This window comes from Condylura cristata, unplaced genomic scaffold, assembly GCF_000260355.1.
Source record: "Condylura cristata isolate star-nosed mole 26May11 unplaced genomic scaffold, ConCri1.0 scaffold00062, whole genome shotgun sequence".
In the NCBI taxonomy this organism is placed as follows: domain Eukaryota; kingdom Metazoa; phylum Chordata; class Mammalia; order Eulipotyphla; family Talpidae; genus Condylura; species Condylura cristata.
Genome location: NW_004567163.1, coordinates 367,236 through 387,841, shown reverse-complemented (window position 1 = coordinate 387,841; position 20,606 = coordinate 367,236). Strand labels below are relative to the sequence as shown.

Genomic DNA, 20,606 nt, shown 5'->3' with positions numbered 1-20,606 from the left:
AACTAGTTAGAACTCGCGTCACTATTTACACATATCTACATGTGGAGTATCAGCAGTTCAGGGCCTGTGTGGTGGTGTGGACAGGTGCAGTGTCAGGACAAAGGAGGCCTTTTAATTCTTTTCCACAATGACTTCCACTTCATTCCAGAAAGCTCACATGTCGGAAAATGGAAACACCTTTTTTCTCTGTGGAGCTATTTATAAATGTGTAATTAGGGAAGTGTTGTTTGTGAGCTACGTGTACATATTTGTGTTTTAATAGACCCAGTCAACAAGCCTGCTCACTGCAGGAGAACTGTGGTGTAGGGAGAACTGTGGGGCTCCTGGTTCTCACCACCACACAGGCTGGCACAAAGACGTGCCTGGCAGACCAGACTGTGGGCGCAGCAGCAACCTCAGGGCTCAAAACCTCCAGGGATTTCCTCCTTTCTTCTTGTCTTTGTTCTGTTGCACACAGTGAATTTTTTTTTTTTAAAGATTTATTTATTTGTGCATATAGAACTGGGGTGCAGGCCAGAGGCTCAGGGGCGGTGAGAGGCTTCACCAGAGACAGAGTGGGGAACAGAACAGGCAGATTGAGGAAGTCCACCTCTGAGGGGAGCAGCGGGTGGGTCAGGAGAGGTCTGCCAGCCATGTGGTTACCTCCGGGGCAGGCGGGAATCGAACTCATGCGGAAGCGGCTTTTTTAAATTCTCAACACTGTGCTTTAACCTGCTGCGCCACCAGGGAGGGCCTGCACACTGAATTTAAGGTCATTTGTGAAGTAATACAGGGAGTAGGAATCTCACTTCATGAGATTATTTTGAACATCAATTTTGTGCTAAATGTAAAGAGCTGGCTCTTAATTTTGCCGTGCCTTCCTCTTGGGGAGGACGTCTAACAAGGAACTTCCATTGACTTTAAGCGGCCACGGGACTTCATTTACAAAACAGTGCTGATGTAGTCATTGGCTTACTGCGCAGTGAAGGCAGCTATAGCAGACTCAGTTTGTTTCAATGCCAGTTGAAGTCCCTGTGAGGTGGCCCGTCACTGAACTCTACTGTCTCCCACAGTGACAGGAGCATCAGCCGCTGTCCTCACCACTTTGTGCCGCAGAGGGACGGCACAGAGGCCAGTGGAATGCGTGGGACGAAGGGTTGACCACATGGGGAAATCTAGATGCAAACACTTTGCAATCCCTACGCTGAACTTGGTGCTTAACACGGTCATACCTATAAAGCATGTTAAGTCAGAAAACATTAACTTTTAAAACATCACATATGCCCAAGAGTCACGGGTCTGCTGGTTTCCTACTCCCCTCCCTATGTAAAACTCCCCCAGTTTGATGCCTCCTAAACTCTAGCAAGCATAACAGAGTGGCTAGCGTGCTAGGAGGAGAATCCTATAGTCCAGTCGTTTGGTTGAAGATAGCCTCGGTCTAGGAGGACAGTCCCTTCTCGCTCAGCTTGCAGAGAGCTGAGGAGTGATTGTGATACAGTAAACAGTTACTCTGTCGTTGAAATACATTTTTTCCTAAGAAATTTGACATTCTACTTTCTAAATACCTTTTGATGGTTTCCAAAATTGCCCAATAGATATTTTCCTAAATATTTACTCATTAATATATGAATATCCTTAGTCCAAACAGTCCAATGTAATTTGATAAGTGGATGTTTGTATTTTAATATTTACTTAATTCGTGGTGCTACAAGACTCTCAGAAGATATGAAATCATGTGTCTATCATATACATATGTAATCTATGTATATAATATATATAAAACTGCAAAATAAAATGGTGAGAAAAAATCAATTTGAAGTCAATTTTCTTTAATTACAACCTAAAACATCTTCTATTTTACCTCGTTGCCATGAATAAGAATGAAATGAACCCGCAGCGTGTGCTGAGAGTATACGCTGAGTAAATGTCGTATGACCTTACTTATGTCACTCACGTATCTTAAACATGAGTTCAGATTCACTGCCCTCCTCATGCCTTCAGTCTTAAGATAGTCTTTCATTGAACTGGAGAGAGGTTGCTGGCTTTGATCTCTAATGTATCTTTCTTCCATAAAATTAACTGCTGACCGGGCCCTCCCTGGTGGCGCAGTGGGTTAAAGCACAGCACTAAGAAGCTAAAGCCACTTCAGCATGAGTTCGAATCCCGCCCTGGAGGTGATTCACAAGGCACAGCAGATCTCTGCTGACCTGCCTGCTGCTCCCCTCAGAAGTGTACTTCGTCAGCCTGAACAGTCGGCTTGTTCTGCTCCCCACTGTGTCTCTGGTGAAGCCTCTTACTGCCCCTGCACCTCTGGCCTGTACCCCAGTTCTGTATGTATGAATAAATACATCTTTAAAAAAAACACCAAAAAAAACTAACTGTTGACCCCACTCTGAAATGAGGAATTCGCAACTCGCTGAGGATCACATGAAGCCAGATCATCAGTCCTGACATGGGGTATTACCTCCTTATGTACTGTTAGTGCACATGCCGGGTCCAGTTGTGTCTGACTCAGCACACACAACACCTAAGCGTTTTAAATATCTATATTAATATTTGCTAGCGACATGTCTTAAATGGAGGGGATGTTTGAGATCGTCTATATCTACGCAGTCAGAGCATTATATATTAGGCAGTTTAAGAAATTATTACACACTTCAGCAAGTTTCCTGAGAACAACACTCCTACTTACTTGTAAGAACAGAATCAGTGATGCTTCTAGAATGTTATCAACACGTTTCTTAGCTCTTCCAGCACCAGAAGCATGCAGTCCCCCTGAACAACAAGGTTAAATACCTGACGCCATGGCTTCTACAATCCAAGACCAATTTACCGTCTCACTGACAGCCCTCAGAGGGACCGTCCCCACCGCACTCTGTCCCTGAGGCAGAGTGCACAGCAATTATCTCCCCGTCCTCCACCACACAGAAGAAATGGTTACAGCTGCCTCCCAAGGACGGTCTCCCCTCAGGGATACCGCTTGCCACGTGGCCTACCTTCAAATATCTGAGTGAGAAGTAAGTAATTTCTGCAACTATTTTTTATTTTTCCATGTCAAACCTAGACCAGTCATCTTTTATATAATTATAAACAGAATACAGATACAATTTCATATTTTTCAACAGTATCATGAGTATATTCCATGTTTATCCAGTTAAAGCTTTCAACTATGTTGTATATATTGTTTTTAAATGGCAAATAGTCCTCAAGGATTACCATGAGAAAGTAGTTCCTCAAGCCTCTTTTGCCCCTGGCTTTCATTTCATGTAGTCAAGCTGTGGGGGCTACCTCCTCCACAGCACTGACATTCGTACCATTGCTGATTCTCTTGGTTGTTCATCTTAGAGATCTGCTATTGAGTGGTCTCCTGTGGTAGGTTCTGGGGCTGTTTTGCAGCTCTGATCCATCTTTTAAATCTTCTCCTGCATTCCTCCCAAATAATGGCTCACAATCCAGGTTAGGTGAAGAGACTTGAGCTGAGTATCATAACAAAGTAAGTTACATTCAGTAAGTAAGCCAAGGTGCTTTAGACTTTTCATTTTCCTTCCTTTTCTTTCCTTGGGGCCCCTTCTTCCTGAGGTCCTCTGTCTCCTTGAATGTGGTGGGCTTGTATGCAGGTCTGCACCACTGTTCTCCATGTGCCATTCCTTCACTTCTCTTCTCAGGGCACCCTGAGAAAGATAAATGGACAACCCCCGTCCTCAGCACTTTGTGCCACAGAGGGATGGCACAGAGGTCGGTAGAAAGTGTGGGATGAAGGGTTGGCCACATGGGGAAATGTGCAAAGCTAGATAAAGAAGAAATAGAACAACTAAACAGGCCAATTATAAGCAAGAAAATTGAAGAAGTAATCAAAACCCGCCCCAAAATAAAAGCCCAGGACCAGATGGATTTACAAATGAATTTTTTTTTTAAAGATTTATTTATTTGTACATACAGAACTGGGGTACAGGCCAGAGGCTGAGGGGCGGTGAGAGGCTTCACCAGAGACAGAGTGGGGAGCAGAACAGGCAGATCGACGAAGTCCACTGCTGAGGGGAGCAGCGGGCGGGTCAGGAGAGGTCTGCCTCACCATGTGGTCTCCTCCGGGGCAGGCGGGATTTGAACTCATGCGGAAGTGGCTTTAGCTTCTCAGTGCTGTGCTTTAACCCGCTGCGCCACCAGGGAGGGCTGGATTTACAAATGAATTTTACTGAATGTTCAGAAAAGAACTAGTGCCTTCTACACAGACTCATCAAAAAAAATCGGAAAAGAAGGAAAACTACCACATACTTTATACAGAGCCAACATCACACTAATACCAAAACCTAACAAAGAAAACTTCAGACCAATCTCCCCAATGAACACTGATGCAAAAGTCCTCAACAAAATCTTAGCCCACAGAAGTCAACAATGCATTAAAAGAATAATACACCATGACCAAGTGGACTTTATCACAGGAGCACAAGGATTGTTTAACATCAGAAAATCAATTAATGTAATCCATCACATCAACCGACAGAAGAATAAAAACCACATAATCATATCAATACCTGTGGAGAATCTATTGATATGACACCCATTTATGTTTAAGGCCTTCGAAATCCTCGGAATAGAAGGATAAAACCATATATGACAAACTCACAGCCATATTATCCTCAATGGAGAAAAGCTGACAGCCTTTCCTCTAAGATCAGGAACAAGACAAGGGTATCCAGTATCGCCACTGCTAGAACATTGGAAGTTCTATCCAGAACAATAAGACAGAAAAAGGACATACAAAGAATCCAAATAGGGAAAGAAGTAGTAAAACTGTTCTTATTTGCAGATGATATGTTAATTTACATGGAAAACCCTAAAAACTCCACAGAGAAGCTAATCAAAACCATCAACCAGTTTAGCAAGGTAGCAGGATATAAAATCAGAGGCCTTCCTATACACAAACAACCAATCAGAAGAAACAGAAATAAAAAAACCATCCCCTTTTCAATTAAAACAAAAAGAATCAAATACCTGGGAGTCAACCTAACAAAAGAGGTAAAAGACCTATACAAAGAAAATTACAAAACATTGTTAAAAGAAATACAGGAAGACACCATGAAATGGAAATGCATCCCCTGTTCATGGATCAGAAAAATTAACATCATCAAATGGCCATCCTACCAAAAGGATATACAGATTTAACACTATCCTAATAAAAGTCTCAATGACATTCTTCAAAGAAATAAAAAATATTGATGAGACTCATATGGAACCACAAAAAACCTCAAATAGCCAAAACTCTCATGACTAAGAAGAAAGAGAATGGAGGCATTACAATCCCAAACTTCAAGCTATACTACAAAGCCATAATAATCAAAACTTCATGGTACTGGAAAAAGAACAGACACAGACCAGTGGATTCGAATAGAAAAACCCAGATATAAACCTATAGGTTTATGGGTAGTTTAACAAAGGAGCAAAGAAGATACAATGGAACAAGGAAAGTTTGTTCAGCAAATGGTGTTGGGAAAACTGGGAAGCAAAAAAAATGAAACTAGATCACTACCTCACACCATACACAAAAATCAACTCGAAGTGGATTAAAGAACTAAACATAAGAACGGAAACCATGAAATACCTGGAAGCAAAGATGGGCAAGACACTACACGACATACACTTCAGTGACATCTTTAAATATACAGCACCCAATGCAACTATAGTGAAGGCAAGGATAAATAGATGTGATTACATCAAGTTAAAGAGCTTCTGTACAGCAAAAGGACATTACAAAGACAGATATCCCACTGATCGGGAAAACATTTTCTCACACAAAACTAGCGATAAAGATACACAAAGATATACAAAGAACTGAAGAAACTCAACAGAAATAAAGTAAACAACCTCATTAAAAAAATGGGCAGAAGAGCTAAAAAGACACTTCTCCAAAGAGGAAATGCAGATGGCCAACAAGCATAAGCAAAAATATTCAACATCACTTGTAATAAGGGAGATGCAAATCAAAACCACAATGAGATACCACGTCACCCCAGTGAGAATGGCTCATCTTCAAACAACTAGCAACAACAAATGTTGGCAAGGATGTGGAGAAAAAAGAACTCTCCTGCACTGCTGGTGGGAATGTAAATTAGTACAACCACTATGGAAAACTGTTTGGAGGTTCCTCAAACTGCTACACATGGAGCTTCCATATGTCCCAGCAATCCCACTCCTAGGCATCTACCCAAAAGATTCAAAAAGATACCTGCACCCCCATGTTTATTGCTGTTTTATTTACAATTGGAAAGACATGGAAACAGCCCAAATGCCCAAAAGTGGATGACTGGATAAAAAGATGTGGTACATATACAAAAAAAAAAAAAAAAAAAGAAGAAGAAGAAGAAACACATGTATTTGGATGGAGCTGGAGAAAATCATGCTTAGTGAAATAAGCCAGAAAGAAAAGGAAAAATACCAGATGGTTTCACGCATAGCAGGAGTATAATGGACCAGGAGAGAAAATAATAATAATAACGAACAGCTACATACCGGAGACATTTTATGGGGGTGGAGTGGGGAAGGGGATCAAAAACAGTGGGGGGAGGGAAATGCACTGGACTATGTGATGGCACAGGGTGATTTGGTGATGGGAAGCACATGGGGATTACAACTGAGATGAACAAATGCATAAAATGATGTAAAAATAAACTATTATATTATTATTAAAAAAAAAAATATAGGAGAATTTGAGTGTCAGATCAAACTCCAGCCCTGAATCCAGACAGGCAACAAATACGAGGCAGCAGAGCAGCCATCCATTATATTGGGTGAAGCTCTTAGAGCAATAAAGTGGGAATATACTGTCGAAGCTGCCCGCAACAGCTAAGCCTTGAGCTTCAGAGCAAATGGCTCCCCCAACCCCTCTGCCCTCACCCCCTTTTCCAAAGCCTTAATACAACTCAGGTGGAAGTACTTTTCCAAAGTGAAACCAACTGGTCTTCCTCACTCTCCTCACCGTTCTTAAAGTAACATCTAGGGGTCAAGGAGTGGGAAGGAGGAGTTGAGAATAATGTTGTAAGTCATCGCAACACATGGAGAGGCATAGTATTAGTTAAAGACAGATTTAAATAGTTTTGTATGATTTATTTTTTCTAGAAAATGGATTTGAATTATAAGTTCTAAGAGACAATTATTGAATACTTTTAGAATTTTGATTCAAGTAAGTGAAGATATAAAAGTTGAAGTCATATATCACAAGAGTTAAATATATATGAGGCAAATGTTAAACCACTTAACAGAATTGTACAGGGACACAATAATAGCAGGGGAATTAAATACCCCACCTTCTTTAATAGATTGACCTTTCAGGAAGATTAACAGTAAGGTTAACAGACATAAATGATATGTTGGATTCGGAGGCTCTAAGAGACACAAACAGAAATTCCATACAATATCAGTTGCACATTATTTTCAAGTGTGCATGTAACTTTCTTCATAATATACAATGCATTAGTCTAGAGAGCAAATTTCAAGAAATCTAAGGAGAACAAAATAAAAGTTGGCAACTTTGCAACAAAGCAGTAAGAAATTAGAAGTCAGTAAAACCTTGAAATCCACATTTTTTTTTCACCCAGTCATTTGTCATTTACATTTACATTCCATAATTTGACTTTGTGGGTAATGCTGGTACAAACATAAGAATGTGTAAATCCTGAATCAGTGTTTTCATGTTCTCTAGGTAAATGCCTAAAATGGTATTACTGGATCAGATGTTATTACATTTTCAATGGTATCCCCATTCCATTTTCCTTGCGGCTGTACCAGATTCCATCCCCAGCAACAATGACGAATGATCCTTTTCCACATCCTCACTATTGGTTTCCATTCTTCTTGATATAGGCCATGAGCAGAGGGGTGACATGGCAATTCAGTTTGCTTATCAATTACGTTTCGCACGTACATCACTGTAGTCCCCACAGTTCCCATCTGCATATCACCTGTGACCCCCCCCCACTCCCTGTGCACCTGCTTCCCTTGCCTCACCCACTGCCTCCTTTGCTGTGCGCTTCCGTTCCATGGTCAGCTTGCTAGTTTTAGCCTTTTCTTGACTTTTTGTTTGGTTTTTCCATATTTCCCATGTAAGCGAGAACATCTGGTATTTATCTATTTCCTTCTGACTAATTTTGTCTAGCATAACCTTTTTCTGCTCCATCCATTTTGCTGCAGATGGCATGAGTTTGTCTTTTTTGAGGGCTGAATAACATTTCACTGTGTAAAGATACCACATCCTTTCATCTTTTTGGGGGCATTTGGGTTGTTTCTACATTTTAACTTTTGTAAACAGTGCTGTAGAAAATACAGGAAGGATGCTTTCTTTCAAATTAGTGTTTTTTATGTCCTTTGGGTAGATTCCCAGGAATGGAATCATTGGGTCATGTGGTAGATCCATTTTTTTTTTTTTTTAGTGTTCAGAGGAACCTCCACCCACCTTTCCACATAACTGGACCAGTTTATATTTCTACCAGCTATGTAAGAGGGTCCCCTATATACACATCCTCTCTAGCATTTGATTTAACTAGTGAAATTGAACATTTTTTTAATACACCTTTTGGCCATTTGCCTTTCTTTTTTGGAGGTATGTATTTTTAGTTCCTTTGCCCATTTTTTTTTTTTGACTTAGCTGTTCGCTTTGTGTTTGTTGTGTTAGTTTTTTGTAGCTCTTTGATATCAGTCCCTGATATATAGTATGGAGTGCAAATATTTTCTCCCATTCAATAGGATGTCTCTTTGGTTTGACTATTGTCTCTTTTACTTTTTTTACTTTTCAGTTTGATGTAGTCCTAGCTTTATTGTTTTTCTGTTTCTGGAGAAGCTTCCTCAAAGATGTTTGTGAGGTCTGTGTCATGGAGTGTTTGTCTATGTTTTCGCCTATATATTTTCAGTTGTCTGGTCTTACATTCAAGTCTTTTATCCACATTGAGTTGATTTTTGCATTTGGCGTGAGTTTCTTTTCTTTTCTTTTCTTTTCTTTTTTTGGCATGCTGCAGGCCATTTTTCCCAGTACCATTTATTGAAGAGGCTTTCCTTGCTGCAGTGTATATTCTTTGATGCTTTGTCAGAGATTAGTTGACCATAGTTGTGTGGTTTTATTTCTGGACTTTCAATTTGATTCCATTGGTTTGTGCATCTGTTTTTGTTCCAATACCACATTGTTTTTAATATAATAGCTTTGTAGTATTATTTGAAGCCTGGGAGTATAATGCCTCCATTCCTCCCCTTTTTAGTAAGGAGCACTTTTGCTATTTGACTTTTTGTGGTTCCATATGAATTTTATCAATATTTGTTCCATTACTTTGAAATATGTCATTGAAATTTTTATTGGAAATACATTGAAACTGGTTTTGGTAGGGTGATCATTTTTGCAATGTTAATTCTTCCAATTGATGAGCAGAGATTATTTTTCCATTTCTTTGTGTCTTTCCTATCTCTTTCAACAGTGTTTTATAGGTTCCCTTGTAGAGATCTTTCAGTTTTTTTGTTAGGTTTATTTCCAAGTATTTAATTTTTGTGGGTACAATTGTAAATGGGATAGTTTTCTTAAATTCTTCCTCTTGAAGGCCCTCCCTGGTGGTGTGGCGGGTTAAGGCACAGCCCTAAGAAGCTTAAGTCACTCTCGCATGAGTTTGACCCCTGTCTGCCCCAGAGCTGATCCACATGGCGTGGCAAACCTCTCCTGATCCACCCGCTGCTCTCCTCAGCAATATTCTTCATGAGTCGGCCTGTTCTGCTCCCCACTGTCTCTGGTGAATTCTCTCACTGCCCCTGCACCTCTGGCCTATACCCCAGTTCTGTATGCATAAATAAATAAATCTTAAAAAAAAATTCTTCCTCTTGAGATTGATTGCTTGCATACAGGAAGGCTACTGATGATTTTTATGTATTGATTTTCTAACCTGGTATTTTACTAAACTGGTTTATCATTTTAATTAGATATCCCGTGGATTTTTAAAGGACTTTATTATCATATTATCTGCATATAATGATAATTTCGCTTCCTTTCCTACTTGGATTCCTCTTTTATGTCTTTCTCTTGCCTAATTGCTGTTGATATCATCCCATACTTCTGGGCTCTTAAGTCCCACAATACGTTCCTCTCTTTTTTTTCTTTGTTTGGGGTATCTTGTATGCACATATGTTCAAGCTGGTTGATTATTTTCTTAGTTGTTGAGTTGACTGATTATTCCATCTAAGGCTTATTTATTTCTATTAAATTTTAAACAAATTAAAATTTTGCTTCCCTTCAAAGTATACATTTTATTCCTCTTACGTGACAATGAATTAGATCATCTTTGTTCACGTACGTATTATAATATTTTTAATATGAAGCATTTTTTAAAAAGTGGACTTCATGTTGATTCTTTCTTACAACTTTTATATGTTCACTTGCAGTTCTAACATGTTTTTGTTGATAATTTGTCCATTTGATTCATGAGCATATTATTCATAGTTGTTTTAATTCCTTCTGTGATTTTCGCAAACCTGTATACTATCTGACTCTTCTTCTAATGCTCTGCTGCCCTTTGTAATGTTCTGTTAAATGAGAGACATGGTGTCATGGGTAGTAGACTGAGCTAAGGCCTTTATTATGGTATTTCATGTAGTCTGCAAGTTTTTGACCTGAGTTTTACGACTCCACAATTCTTGCTGCCCCAACATTCAAACACAAATAGTGTCCACCTATGTGTCTCTGCTTCTCTTTGTGCTTCTGGAAGAATTCCTCCTTAATATATTGTGATTCTTCCACCTTTTCACATGCAATGCACCGTTATGACACTAGAGCCCCACAGCTGTAGTGAAACGGTGTGTTGCGGAGTTGTCGCCTGTGATCCTAGGAATAAATTTCAGGCATTTGTAGAGTGTGTGTCCCCAGGAGTGACCTCCAAAAGTGTGTTGTAGCCTTCCCTATTCCTGAGGTGAGTGAGCAAAGGAAACATCCTTCCTCAGGTAACAATGAACTCCCAATATGTTTGCCTTTGCATCAAAGAGAGTGCTCTGTTATTTCACACAGCCAGGAGGGAACCTTCATCCCTCTTCATCTGGAGAACCTGGTGTGGATCTTGGCCCTGAGCCAGATGATTGTGGTTCCCTCCAACACCTTCCTTCCAAAGACTGTAGCCACCGGAGTTTTCATGTTCAGTGGCCCACCCTCACCCTGGAATATTTTAACCTTAGCTTCTATGCATGGCCAAAAATCTATAGGCAAATCTAAAACATAACTAAAAAAATGATTGCAAGTGGATTCTAATTTGTTATTGTTGTTTATAAGTCATCTGTTCTTCAAACAACTAGCAAGTAGTAATGCATCTTGTTTTGTAATTGATATTATCGATTGATATTATCGACGTTTTGAGCATAAATCATTTCAGCCAAGTGTATCCCCGAGGGTCAGAGTACATACACCGGTGAGCTAGCCATAACTGTTTCTTCAGGGTCATAAAGGACAGGGAGATAATTGTTACAGGCTTTGCCTAAGGGACCAAGCCGCAGTTGGGGACATCTCTTGAGGGCTGTTTGTAGAACGTTAGGTTGACCGTGGACTGTTGAAGCAATGGCTTCAAGGTATTTAACCTGTGTGTTCATGTGGACTGTGAGTCTCTTACTGGAGGAATTAAGAAATGTATCGTCGGTACTTCATAAGCAGCATTGATTTTGTTCCTATGAGTAAGTAGGAGTGTGTTTCTCTGGAAGAGAAATAGAGTGTGAATATGATTTCTTAATTTTCCTAGTATGCAGTGCTCTTCCCCAGTAGGTATCAGAAAAACTAAGAAAACCCCATCAATTTTTTTTATAGTTTCTAATTTTAAGGATTTATTATAATTGATAATAAGAAAATAAGTATTTAGTACTTGTGTGGACAGTGCATATACTAAAATTAAACAATGGAAAGATTAGCACGATCACTTTGCAAAGCCAACACTCAGATTCATGAAGCTTTCCATATAAAGAAAATATTTATATAAAGTAAATTCTGGCTATTTAGAAATTAAATAGAAATAAACTTGTTTCTTATGAAAACTTTTAGAGTTATCTAGAGTTCTATTCTTAAATGTTTAAAAGCCTCCCAATTATGATGAGCAGTGATTATAGTGCATTTAACCCAGAAATAAGCCATGGGCTAAACTAGCCCATCACCTAACATTCTTTTAATTAACATACTAAAATACTGTATAAGCTGGCAGGGCTAAGATACAGGTGGTGGCATTTCAGGGATAAACCCTATTCTAAGGGATTAATTAGCATTTATTCAAGTACATAATAATGGGGAAAACCCCATCAATTTAAAGTTAGTGGCAGTCTGTCAAATTTCAATATGATCAAGCTTTGTTCCATCAAAATAAGCAGTTTAGTTATGTTGGAACTGGAATTTTTGTACTAGTACTGCATGAAAAGGCAATTTCTGACTGCTGAGCTGATACTGGGTTTCATTTTATTTTCACATGGATGCAAGTTGCTAAACTCAGGCTTCAGGGCACTTAAGCAAAACTATATGACATTTCCCTAGGTCTGCTCTAAATATATGCTGTTGGTTGATTTCAGTTATTCATGCCCTTCAATCCAAAGGGATAGAATTTTCAGTATGAATGTCGACTACAGTTTTTCCTTTGCTTTTCATGTACCTACACACACACATATATGTAATGATTTCTGGCCTTCTGTAAGCAACATAGTTTAAATAAAAAATATTAATACTGGTCCTGAACTTGCCTGTTACCATTTTGCATTGCTGGCATTCATGCCAGGACTGTTCTTGAGAGGCACCTGCGGTGCAATTTTGGAAGCCATCAAAAAGTCGTATTAAATCCTGAAAAAAAAATTTTATTTCATTAATTTACTGAAAGTGATTATTTCAAATCAAATCATTATTTGGCCATCTCTGGGCTGAGAAATAGGCGGCTGCCCTGTGTCTTAGCGATGAGGACCATGACAGCCCCGTGAATGTCTTCTCTGTGACCCTGCAGCCCGCACAGCCTCCTCATACAGTCCGGGCTGTTCCATTGGCCTTGGAATGTAGGGTCAAGGAGCCATGGGAATGCCGTGCACCAGGCGGTGGGCAAGGAGCCATGGGAATGGCTGTCTGGAATGTTGCATGTGAAAGAGTTATTTGATTATTCTGAAAGATTTTATCTGCTATTTTATGTAAAACCATATTGAATCTGCGCCTTTCAGCACAGGGACTGTGGGGTGTTCGGGTCCGGTCCCCGCGTCAGCCCCTTACTCCACACCAGGTCCCACTGATGCCATGTCATGTCTCTGTCGGACTGACAAGAGGGCAAGGGGGACAGGTGTCCCTGTGCTGTGTCATGGCCCAGTGGTGTGGCACCTCTTAGTCCGGCTGGTTGTCAGCAGAAGCGGACACTCGATGGTGGCTCTTACCAGTTATTACACATTAATGACATTCAATACTGAGGGGCTTTATATGTCTTATGACTACTTTGTCATGAGGGCTCCTCACTCTGCATCCCTCAAGAGAAAAGCGGTTTAAATGAATATAAACACATGAACATTTTACATTGAGCACAGAATTAAAGCCCAAATAATCTCAGAGAGTGCTTTCTACTGTCTTGTCCCTGCAGAAGTTGCTTTGGGCTCACGTTGAAACAAGACCAAGAAGGACACAGAGGGGAGAAAGGAAAGCCCTGGGTGTTTCCTAGCCCCCTGGTGGCTGCGGCGCCCTCGCCTGCAGGGCAGTTCCTGCCAGCTCGTCTTTCTGCCAACTGCTGCCCAGGGCACCCTCCTCCTGTCCGGGGTCACTGTGGAGAGGGCGCACGCTTTGGGCCTCCGTGCCCTCTTCCCTGGGCAGCTGGCTGCTTGGACTAGATGTGTGGCACTCAATGTAACCGTGCAGCTTCACGGAAAAGTCCAGTTAAGTGCATGTTTGTAAGTGAATCCTCAGAAAAAATTTCTTCTCTCTTTTTTTTACAACATGAGAGTTGCGGGATTAATCAGAAACATCGTAGAAGTTTTAACTGATGAAAGCTTCGTCTTATTCTGATCTTGAAATTTTCTCCATATTTTCCACATGTGCTTTATCCTCCTGGTGACGACAGGACAGAACCAAATGTTGGCTTGTGCATTTCACGGTCTGTCTGGGCTAAAGTGCAGCTTGATGTCATTGCCTGAGAATTTCAATTTCTAGAAAAACTTTAATAACAGAAATGTTATTATGCTATTGTTATGCTTTATATGACCTTTTCAGTGTGGAATAGTCTTGGACACTCTCTTAAGATTCTTAGTCATTGCGGTATGTAAAGTGGGGGAAGTAAATGGACTTGAGATATCAGAAAGGTGGGCATGATTTTATTTTACAAATGTTTTTATGGACTGTGAACATAGTACATTTGAAGGATCCCACAAACTTACGAATTAGGGATGTGAGCATGTCCTGGCTGAGCAACCAGACCTCAGGCGGCGACTTCGTCCTCCTGGATCTGTTCCGTGGCACCCCGGTGCCCTGGGTCCTGTTCACACTCACGGTGCTGGACCTCCTGGTGGCCCTGCTGGGCAACTCCGTGATAATCATCCTCATCTGGGCCGACCCTCTTCTCCACACGCCCATGTACTTTCTGCTCAGCCAGCTGTCCCTCATGGATATCTTATATATCTCCACGTTGGTCCCCAAAATGGCCGTGGACTTTCTGACTGGGGACCGCCGCATCTCCTTCATTGGGTGTAGCCTCCAGATGTTCCTCTTCATCACCCTTGGGGGCTCCGAGTGCCTGCTGCTGGCCGTGATGGCCTATGACCGCTACGTGGCCATCTGCCAGCCTCTGCGCTACCCCGTCCTCATGCGTCCCCGGGTCTGTGCGCTCCTGGTGCTGGTGACCTGGCTGGGTGCTCTGCTCAACGCCTTGTTTCATTCGATCTACACTCTGACTTTCCCTTACTGCGCCTCCAGGGAAATCCATCACTTCTTCTGTGAGATCCCAGCGCTCCTGAAAGTGGCCTGTGCTGACACTTCCCAATATGAAAAGGGTCTTTTTGGCAGTTGTGTGGTTTTTTTCATCCCTCCTGTCTCAGGCATTCTGTGCTCCTACGGAAGGATACTGTCCACTGTGCTGGGCATGGGGTCAGGCCAGGGACTCAGGAAAACCTTGGGTACCTGCTCTTCTCATGTGACGGTGGTGACCCTCTTCTACGGGGCTGCCATCATCAAATACATTGTGCCAAAGTCCTACCACTCCCCGGAGCAGGAAGAAGTGGTCCCTATCTTTTACACCATCATAACCCCCATGCTCAACCCGCTCATCTACAGCCTGCGAAACAAGGACGTCACTAGAGCTTTCAGGAAAGTTTTCAGAGTGTGAGGAATGTGAAGTTTGCTTGTGTCTACTCTTAATCCATAATAGCATTGCCCTTTGCTTTGAAAGTAAATAGAAGATATTTTTATACCGCTGTTCATTTACATGTGGCTGTCAAGATAGCTATTTTGAGAAATAGGGGAGAAAAACAATCATGTACTTAGTAGTCAAATATAATTTTCTTTAAAAACATTTAATGATGTATACTTTTGTAGTCAGTGATAACACAAAGGTGGATCTTGATTATTCATTTGATAAGTGAAAGTTTTCTTATGTCATCATCACATTGATCATCCTTTCAAAATGTACATCTTCAGAACAGGAGTCACTATGCCCATAAGCAGTTGTCTGTACCAAGAGTGGATGTATCAAAGCCTCACTGTAATCAACACAATCATAAAAGTTCTAAAGTGCTTATTCTTGGAAATGTTAAGGTGTTTCCTAAAACTTTGTTTGCAGTCATAACCTCACTTAGAATTTTTTTTTATTTTTATTTTATTATTTTTATTTTTTTTTATTTAAAGATTTATTTATTTATTCATACAGAACTGGGGTACAGGCCAGAGGCTCAGGGGCGGTGAGAGGCTTCACCAGAGACAGAGTGGGGAGCAGAACAGGCAGATCGACGAAGTACACTGCTGAGGGGAGCAGCGGGTGGGTCAGGAGAGGTCTGGCTCGCCATGTGGTCTCCTCCGGGGCAGGCGGCAGGCGGGAATCGAACTCATACGGAAGTGGCTTTAGATTCTCAGTGCTGTGCTTTAACCCGCTGCGCCACCAGGGAGGGCCTCACTTAGAATTTAAAAAAAAAAAAAAAAAGATTTATTTATCTATGCATACAGAACTAGGGTACAGGCCAGAGGTATGGTGGGTGAGAGGATTCACCAGAGACAGAATGGGGAGCAGCACAGACTGACTGACGAAGTGCCCTGCTCAGGGGAGCAGCGGGTGGGTCAGGAGAGGTCTGCCTCGCCATGTGGGCCAGCTCCCTGGCTGGGGATCGAACTTGTGCTGCAGTGGCTTCCGAGAGCTCCATAATGCAGTGCTTTAACCCGTTGCGCCACCAGGAAGAGCCCTCTCTTGTAATTTTGAGTGAAAATATATTCATATTCTCTGTGTTAGTATACATTATTTAACGTTGTGTAGCCTTTATGTGGAGTTTTAATTGAGTGTGACCTTTTTATTCAGGAGTACAACTTAGTGACAGCAGCCCAGCACATTAGCAAATGACCTCATTATCGGTCCCCACCACACCCACGCACAGTGCACTGTTAGGGGCTGGAGGCTGGGCGAGCACCAGCGAGGTGGCCAGACGGCAGTGCCCTGGGTACCGCAAGAGGCACGAGAAGGGCGACTCTGTGGTGTGAGAGGAGTCATCGTCACGCCGTGAGGATCCCAGGTGCAGGGTGAAAGGACCGGAAAGGCGATTTGAGGAATAATGACTGAGAGCGTCCCTGATCTGGGGAGGAAACACACACCCCGGGGGGAAGCCCAGAGAGTTCCAGATAAGAGGAGCCAAGAGATCCACACACAGCCAGTTCTTTCTTTTTTATTTTAAAGATCTACTTATTCATGCACACAAGAACTGGGGTGCAGGCCAGAGGTGGGGGTGAGAGGATCACCAGAGACAGAGTGGGGAGCAGAACAGGCAGATCCACTGAAACACGCTGCCGAGGGGGCAGCCGGGAGTCAGGAGGAGTCTGCTGCTCCATGGGGGTCCCCCTGGCCGGGGAACTCACGCTGCCGTGGCTGCAGATGGCTCCACAGCGCTGCGACCCCCGCACCACAAGGGAGGCCCACCCTAAGCCTTATGCTAGTTAAAATGACAAAAAGTTAAAGATGATGAGCGGACCTTGACATGATGGAGGAAAATGGAGCTTGTGACATAGAAGGCAAAGCACGTAATGCCTCAGCTGCCAAGAGGGAACTTAGGGACCAGAGTGAGCGGCGCTACACTTGCCAAGAGCCGAAGGGCAAACTCTCGGACCAAGGACGCATTGCTGGTGTGGGAGTGAGATGGACAGGTGCACACCTTTATCAGTGCTCCTGCACCACGCCCACTGCCAGCTCACCCGCAGTCCTCACCTCAGTCCTCCCCTGCCGACGCCCTCAACGCTGTAGTCAGAGTTCTAACATTAATTTGCTTTGGTTTTTCTTTAGTTGCGCTAAGCGTAACTCCCTCCTGTTCCATCCATGTTGTTTGAAATGGCAAGATTTTGTCCTCTTTATAGCTTAGTGTAGTATCGGTTGTGTTCATGTGCTACATACTGACCACTCACTGCTGGGCACTCAGATTGTTTACATAATGAGCAAAGGACTGTGTGTGCCCTTGGAGTTAATGTCACTGTATTCTTCGGAAAGAGTGAGTACTGGTGAGATGGACCCCTGTGGCACTCAAAGGCTGTGGGGCAAGGCCGCTTGTTCAGGGCTCAGGCATATTGGCCTTTTGTTCAGCGTCGACTATGATACCGACAGTGTTTTATATATGGCCTTCATTATGCTGCTGTGTTCTCCATCGACCCGTATTATTTGAGAACCTTCACCATGAGCAGATGTTAATCTTTTCAGATGGTCTCTCTGCATCTATTGGTGTGGTCATGTGATTTTTGTATTTCCTATTATTGATGTGGGGATTTGTATTGATTGATTTATGGATGTTGAATCATCCTTTTACCCTGGAATAAGTCCCAATTGGTTATGATGTATAATCACTTTTATATATTCTTGAACTTGAATTGTTAATATATTTTTTTAAAGATTTATTTATTTGTGCATACAGAGCTGGGGTATAGGCCAGAGGTGCAGGAGTGGCGAGAGGCTTCACCAGAGACAGAGTGGGAAACAGAACAGGCGGATCTACGAAGTCCACTGCTGAGGGGAGCAGCGGGCGGGTCAGGAGAGGTCAGCCGCACCATGTGGTCACCTCCGGGGCAGGCGGGAATCGAACTCATGTGGAAGCGGCTTTAGATTCTCAGTGCTGTGCTTTAACCCGCTGCGCCACCAGGGAGGGCCGAATTGTTAATATTTTATTCCTCTTTTCTCATTTGACAGACATTCTTGCAAGATACAGTGTTCTTGACTGCCAATATTTATCTTTGATTATTTTGAATATGGCATTCCATTCTCTCCTGGCTGTAGAGTTTCTGCTGAGAAGACTGGTGTAAGCCTGATGGGAAAGCCTTTATGCATTCCCTGCCTTTCCCTCCTGGCTGCCTTTGTCTGAGTGCTTGGTAGTTTCACTACTGCGTGTCTTGCTGTAGTCTCACTGCATTGAGATGTTCTTTAGGCTTCATGAAGTATATTGAACTCCTTCCCTGGTTATGGTTACCTTTCTTGTAATAATTCCCTGAATAGGCTCGATTCATCCCCCCTTGCCCTGCTCCAACTCCTCTTTCCTCTCTGGGACAGCTGTTATTTGGATACTGACTTTCTTTCTTTCTTTCTTTTTTTTAAAGATTTATTTATTTGTGCATACAGAACTGGGGGCACAGGCCAGAGGCTCAGGGGCAGTGAGAGGCTTCACCAGAGACAGAGTGGGAAACAGAACAGGCGGATCTACGAAGTCCACTGCTGAGGGGAGCAGCGGGCGGGTCAGGAGAGGTCTGCTACGCCATGTGGTCACCTCCGGGGCAGGTGGGAATCAAACTCATGCGGAAGCGACTATAGATTCTCAGTGCTGTACTTTAACCCGCTGCACCCCCAGGGAGGGCCCGGATGCTGACTTTCTTAAAGGTGTCAGGTATTTGCAAATTATCTCTTCATTGTTCTATTTCTTTTCTCTCCGTTCCTCTACTGGGTTCATAGTGTATTAATGTCTTCAAGGTGACTGATTAAATCCTCTGTCTCATCTTTTCTACTTCTATGTCTTTCTCCAGAGTTCTTGACTTCATTTATTGAGCCCTTTACATTCTGAATTTCTGTTATTTTTTTCTATATGCTGTGCACTGATTTTATTTGTGAACTCATTATTTTTCTAAATGTTTTTCTAAATGTTGTACCTCTTCACTTAGCTTTTCTGAGTTCTCTTCTATTACTTTGACTTCATTTCTGAGTTTTCGTGGTATCTGCTTTAATGTCATGTCATTTGTGATCTTGTTCATTTTAGCCTTTTTTCGTTCTCCCTGATTTTGTATGCCTAGAGGTTTGTCAGTTTTGTTTTTGGTCTAAAAGTCATTCAGTAGTTACACTGACATTTTCTATTAACTTCCTAGTCTCCTGGTCATTTATTTCCTTTTAGTTTTAACCTTTTTTCTACCAACCATTGGTTTATTGATTGATGTTGGACCGTTTTAGCTTTTTCCTGTATGGAACATACTTTGTCATTTTCAGTTATGAACAATAACCTTATTGAATATAATATTTTGTGTTAGAAGTTTTTTTTTTAATCCATTTTTCACTTTGAACATATCATGGAACTCTCATGTGGAAAACAGCACAGTTCAATAATCTGCTGATAATTTATGGGACTTCCTTGTCTGTAACATTATTTTACTCTTACTTCTTTTAAAGAATAGACAGAGCCAGGAGAAAGGTGGCTTTCCTCCAGCAGTCAGACTCTAGTTGAGGCTTTTCATTGTCAAGTTGGTCCAAACTAACCCTTTAGCATTGGCATGTCAGCCTCCACTGTTTTGTGAAAATTAAGAAAAAATTCCTTCCATTATCTCTTTTGGTAGCTCTGCATCTAGGAGGCAGGTATTGGTCATGATGTTCTAGATTTGTCTATGTCACTAGCCAAAGGACTTGACATTGTTCTGAGACCTCAGTTTCCTGGTAATTAAAAATAAGTTTATGTTTTCACTTTGGTCAGCATTTCTGCTTTTTTGATGTGGGAATTCAAAACAGATGATTTTTAAATGTTATTTTCAATGACCTGTTTTGCAAGCAACAAGGTTGAAATATAGACTTTGTTAATATCCACTCCACCCTTTGAGCTCACACCTCTTGACGTGCACTTTCTGACTAGAGAAGCACACCCCTGTGAGATGGCTCCGCCTGTCCTCGGGGTGGTGGAGGACAGGGACATCATTGCCGCCACTTTACCTGAAGGGCCAACCTCACATGGGGCCGCCCCTCTGAGGAATGCCCGAGGAGCAGTAAATAGGCCTTGGGCTGCTGCAGCAACAGGGGCAGCTATTAAGCTCTTTGCCCAGGCAGTCTGCGTTTCTGATGCTGCGAGACATTAGACAGTTGTCAACAACCCGTCGTAAGCAGGACTGCTTGTTCCCTATGCGTAAGTAGGAGCTTTTCTCCGGAAATGTGTTTAAGAGGTGTGTTCTGATCACCCAGCTGCCTAACATAGAAGCGCTAACCTGG

The 20,606-nt window shown here is 42.1% G+C and overlaps 1 protein-coding gene across 1 annotated transcript; it reads left to right on the top strand.

The window, feature by feature from the left end:
* Window positions 1-14,375: 14,375 nt before the first annotated feature.
* On the top strand, window positions 14,376-15,302 carry LOC101635572 (olfactory receptor 2T27-like). Its single transcript, XM_004695412.1, has one exon. It carries the CDS (start codon window positions 14,376-14,378, stop codon window positions 15,300-15,302), a length of 927 nt encoding a protein of 308 aa, XP_004695469.1.
* The last annotated feature ends 5,304 nt before the right edge of the window (window positions 15,303-20,606 follow it).

Bases quoted from the DNA above. Each gene is read 5' to 3' on its own strand.
- LOC101635572 (XM_004695412.1), top strand. From the start codon at position 14,376: ATGTCCTGGCTGAGCAACCAGACCTCAGGCGGCGACTTCGTCCTCCTG.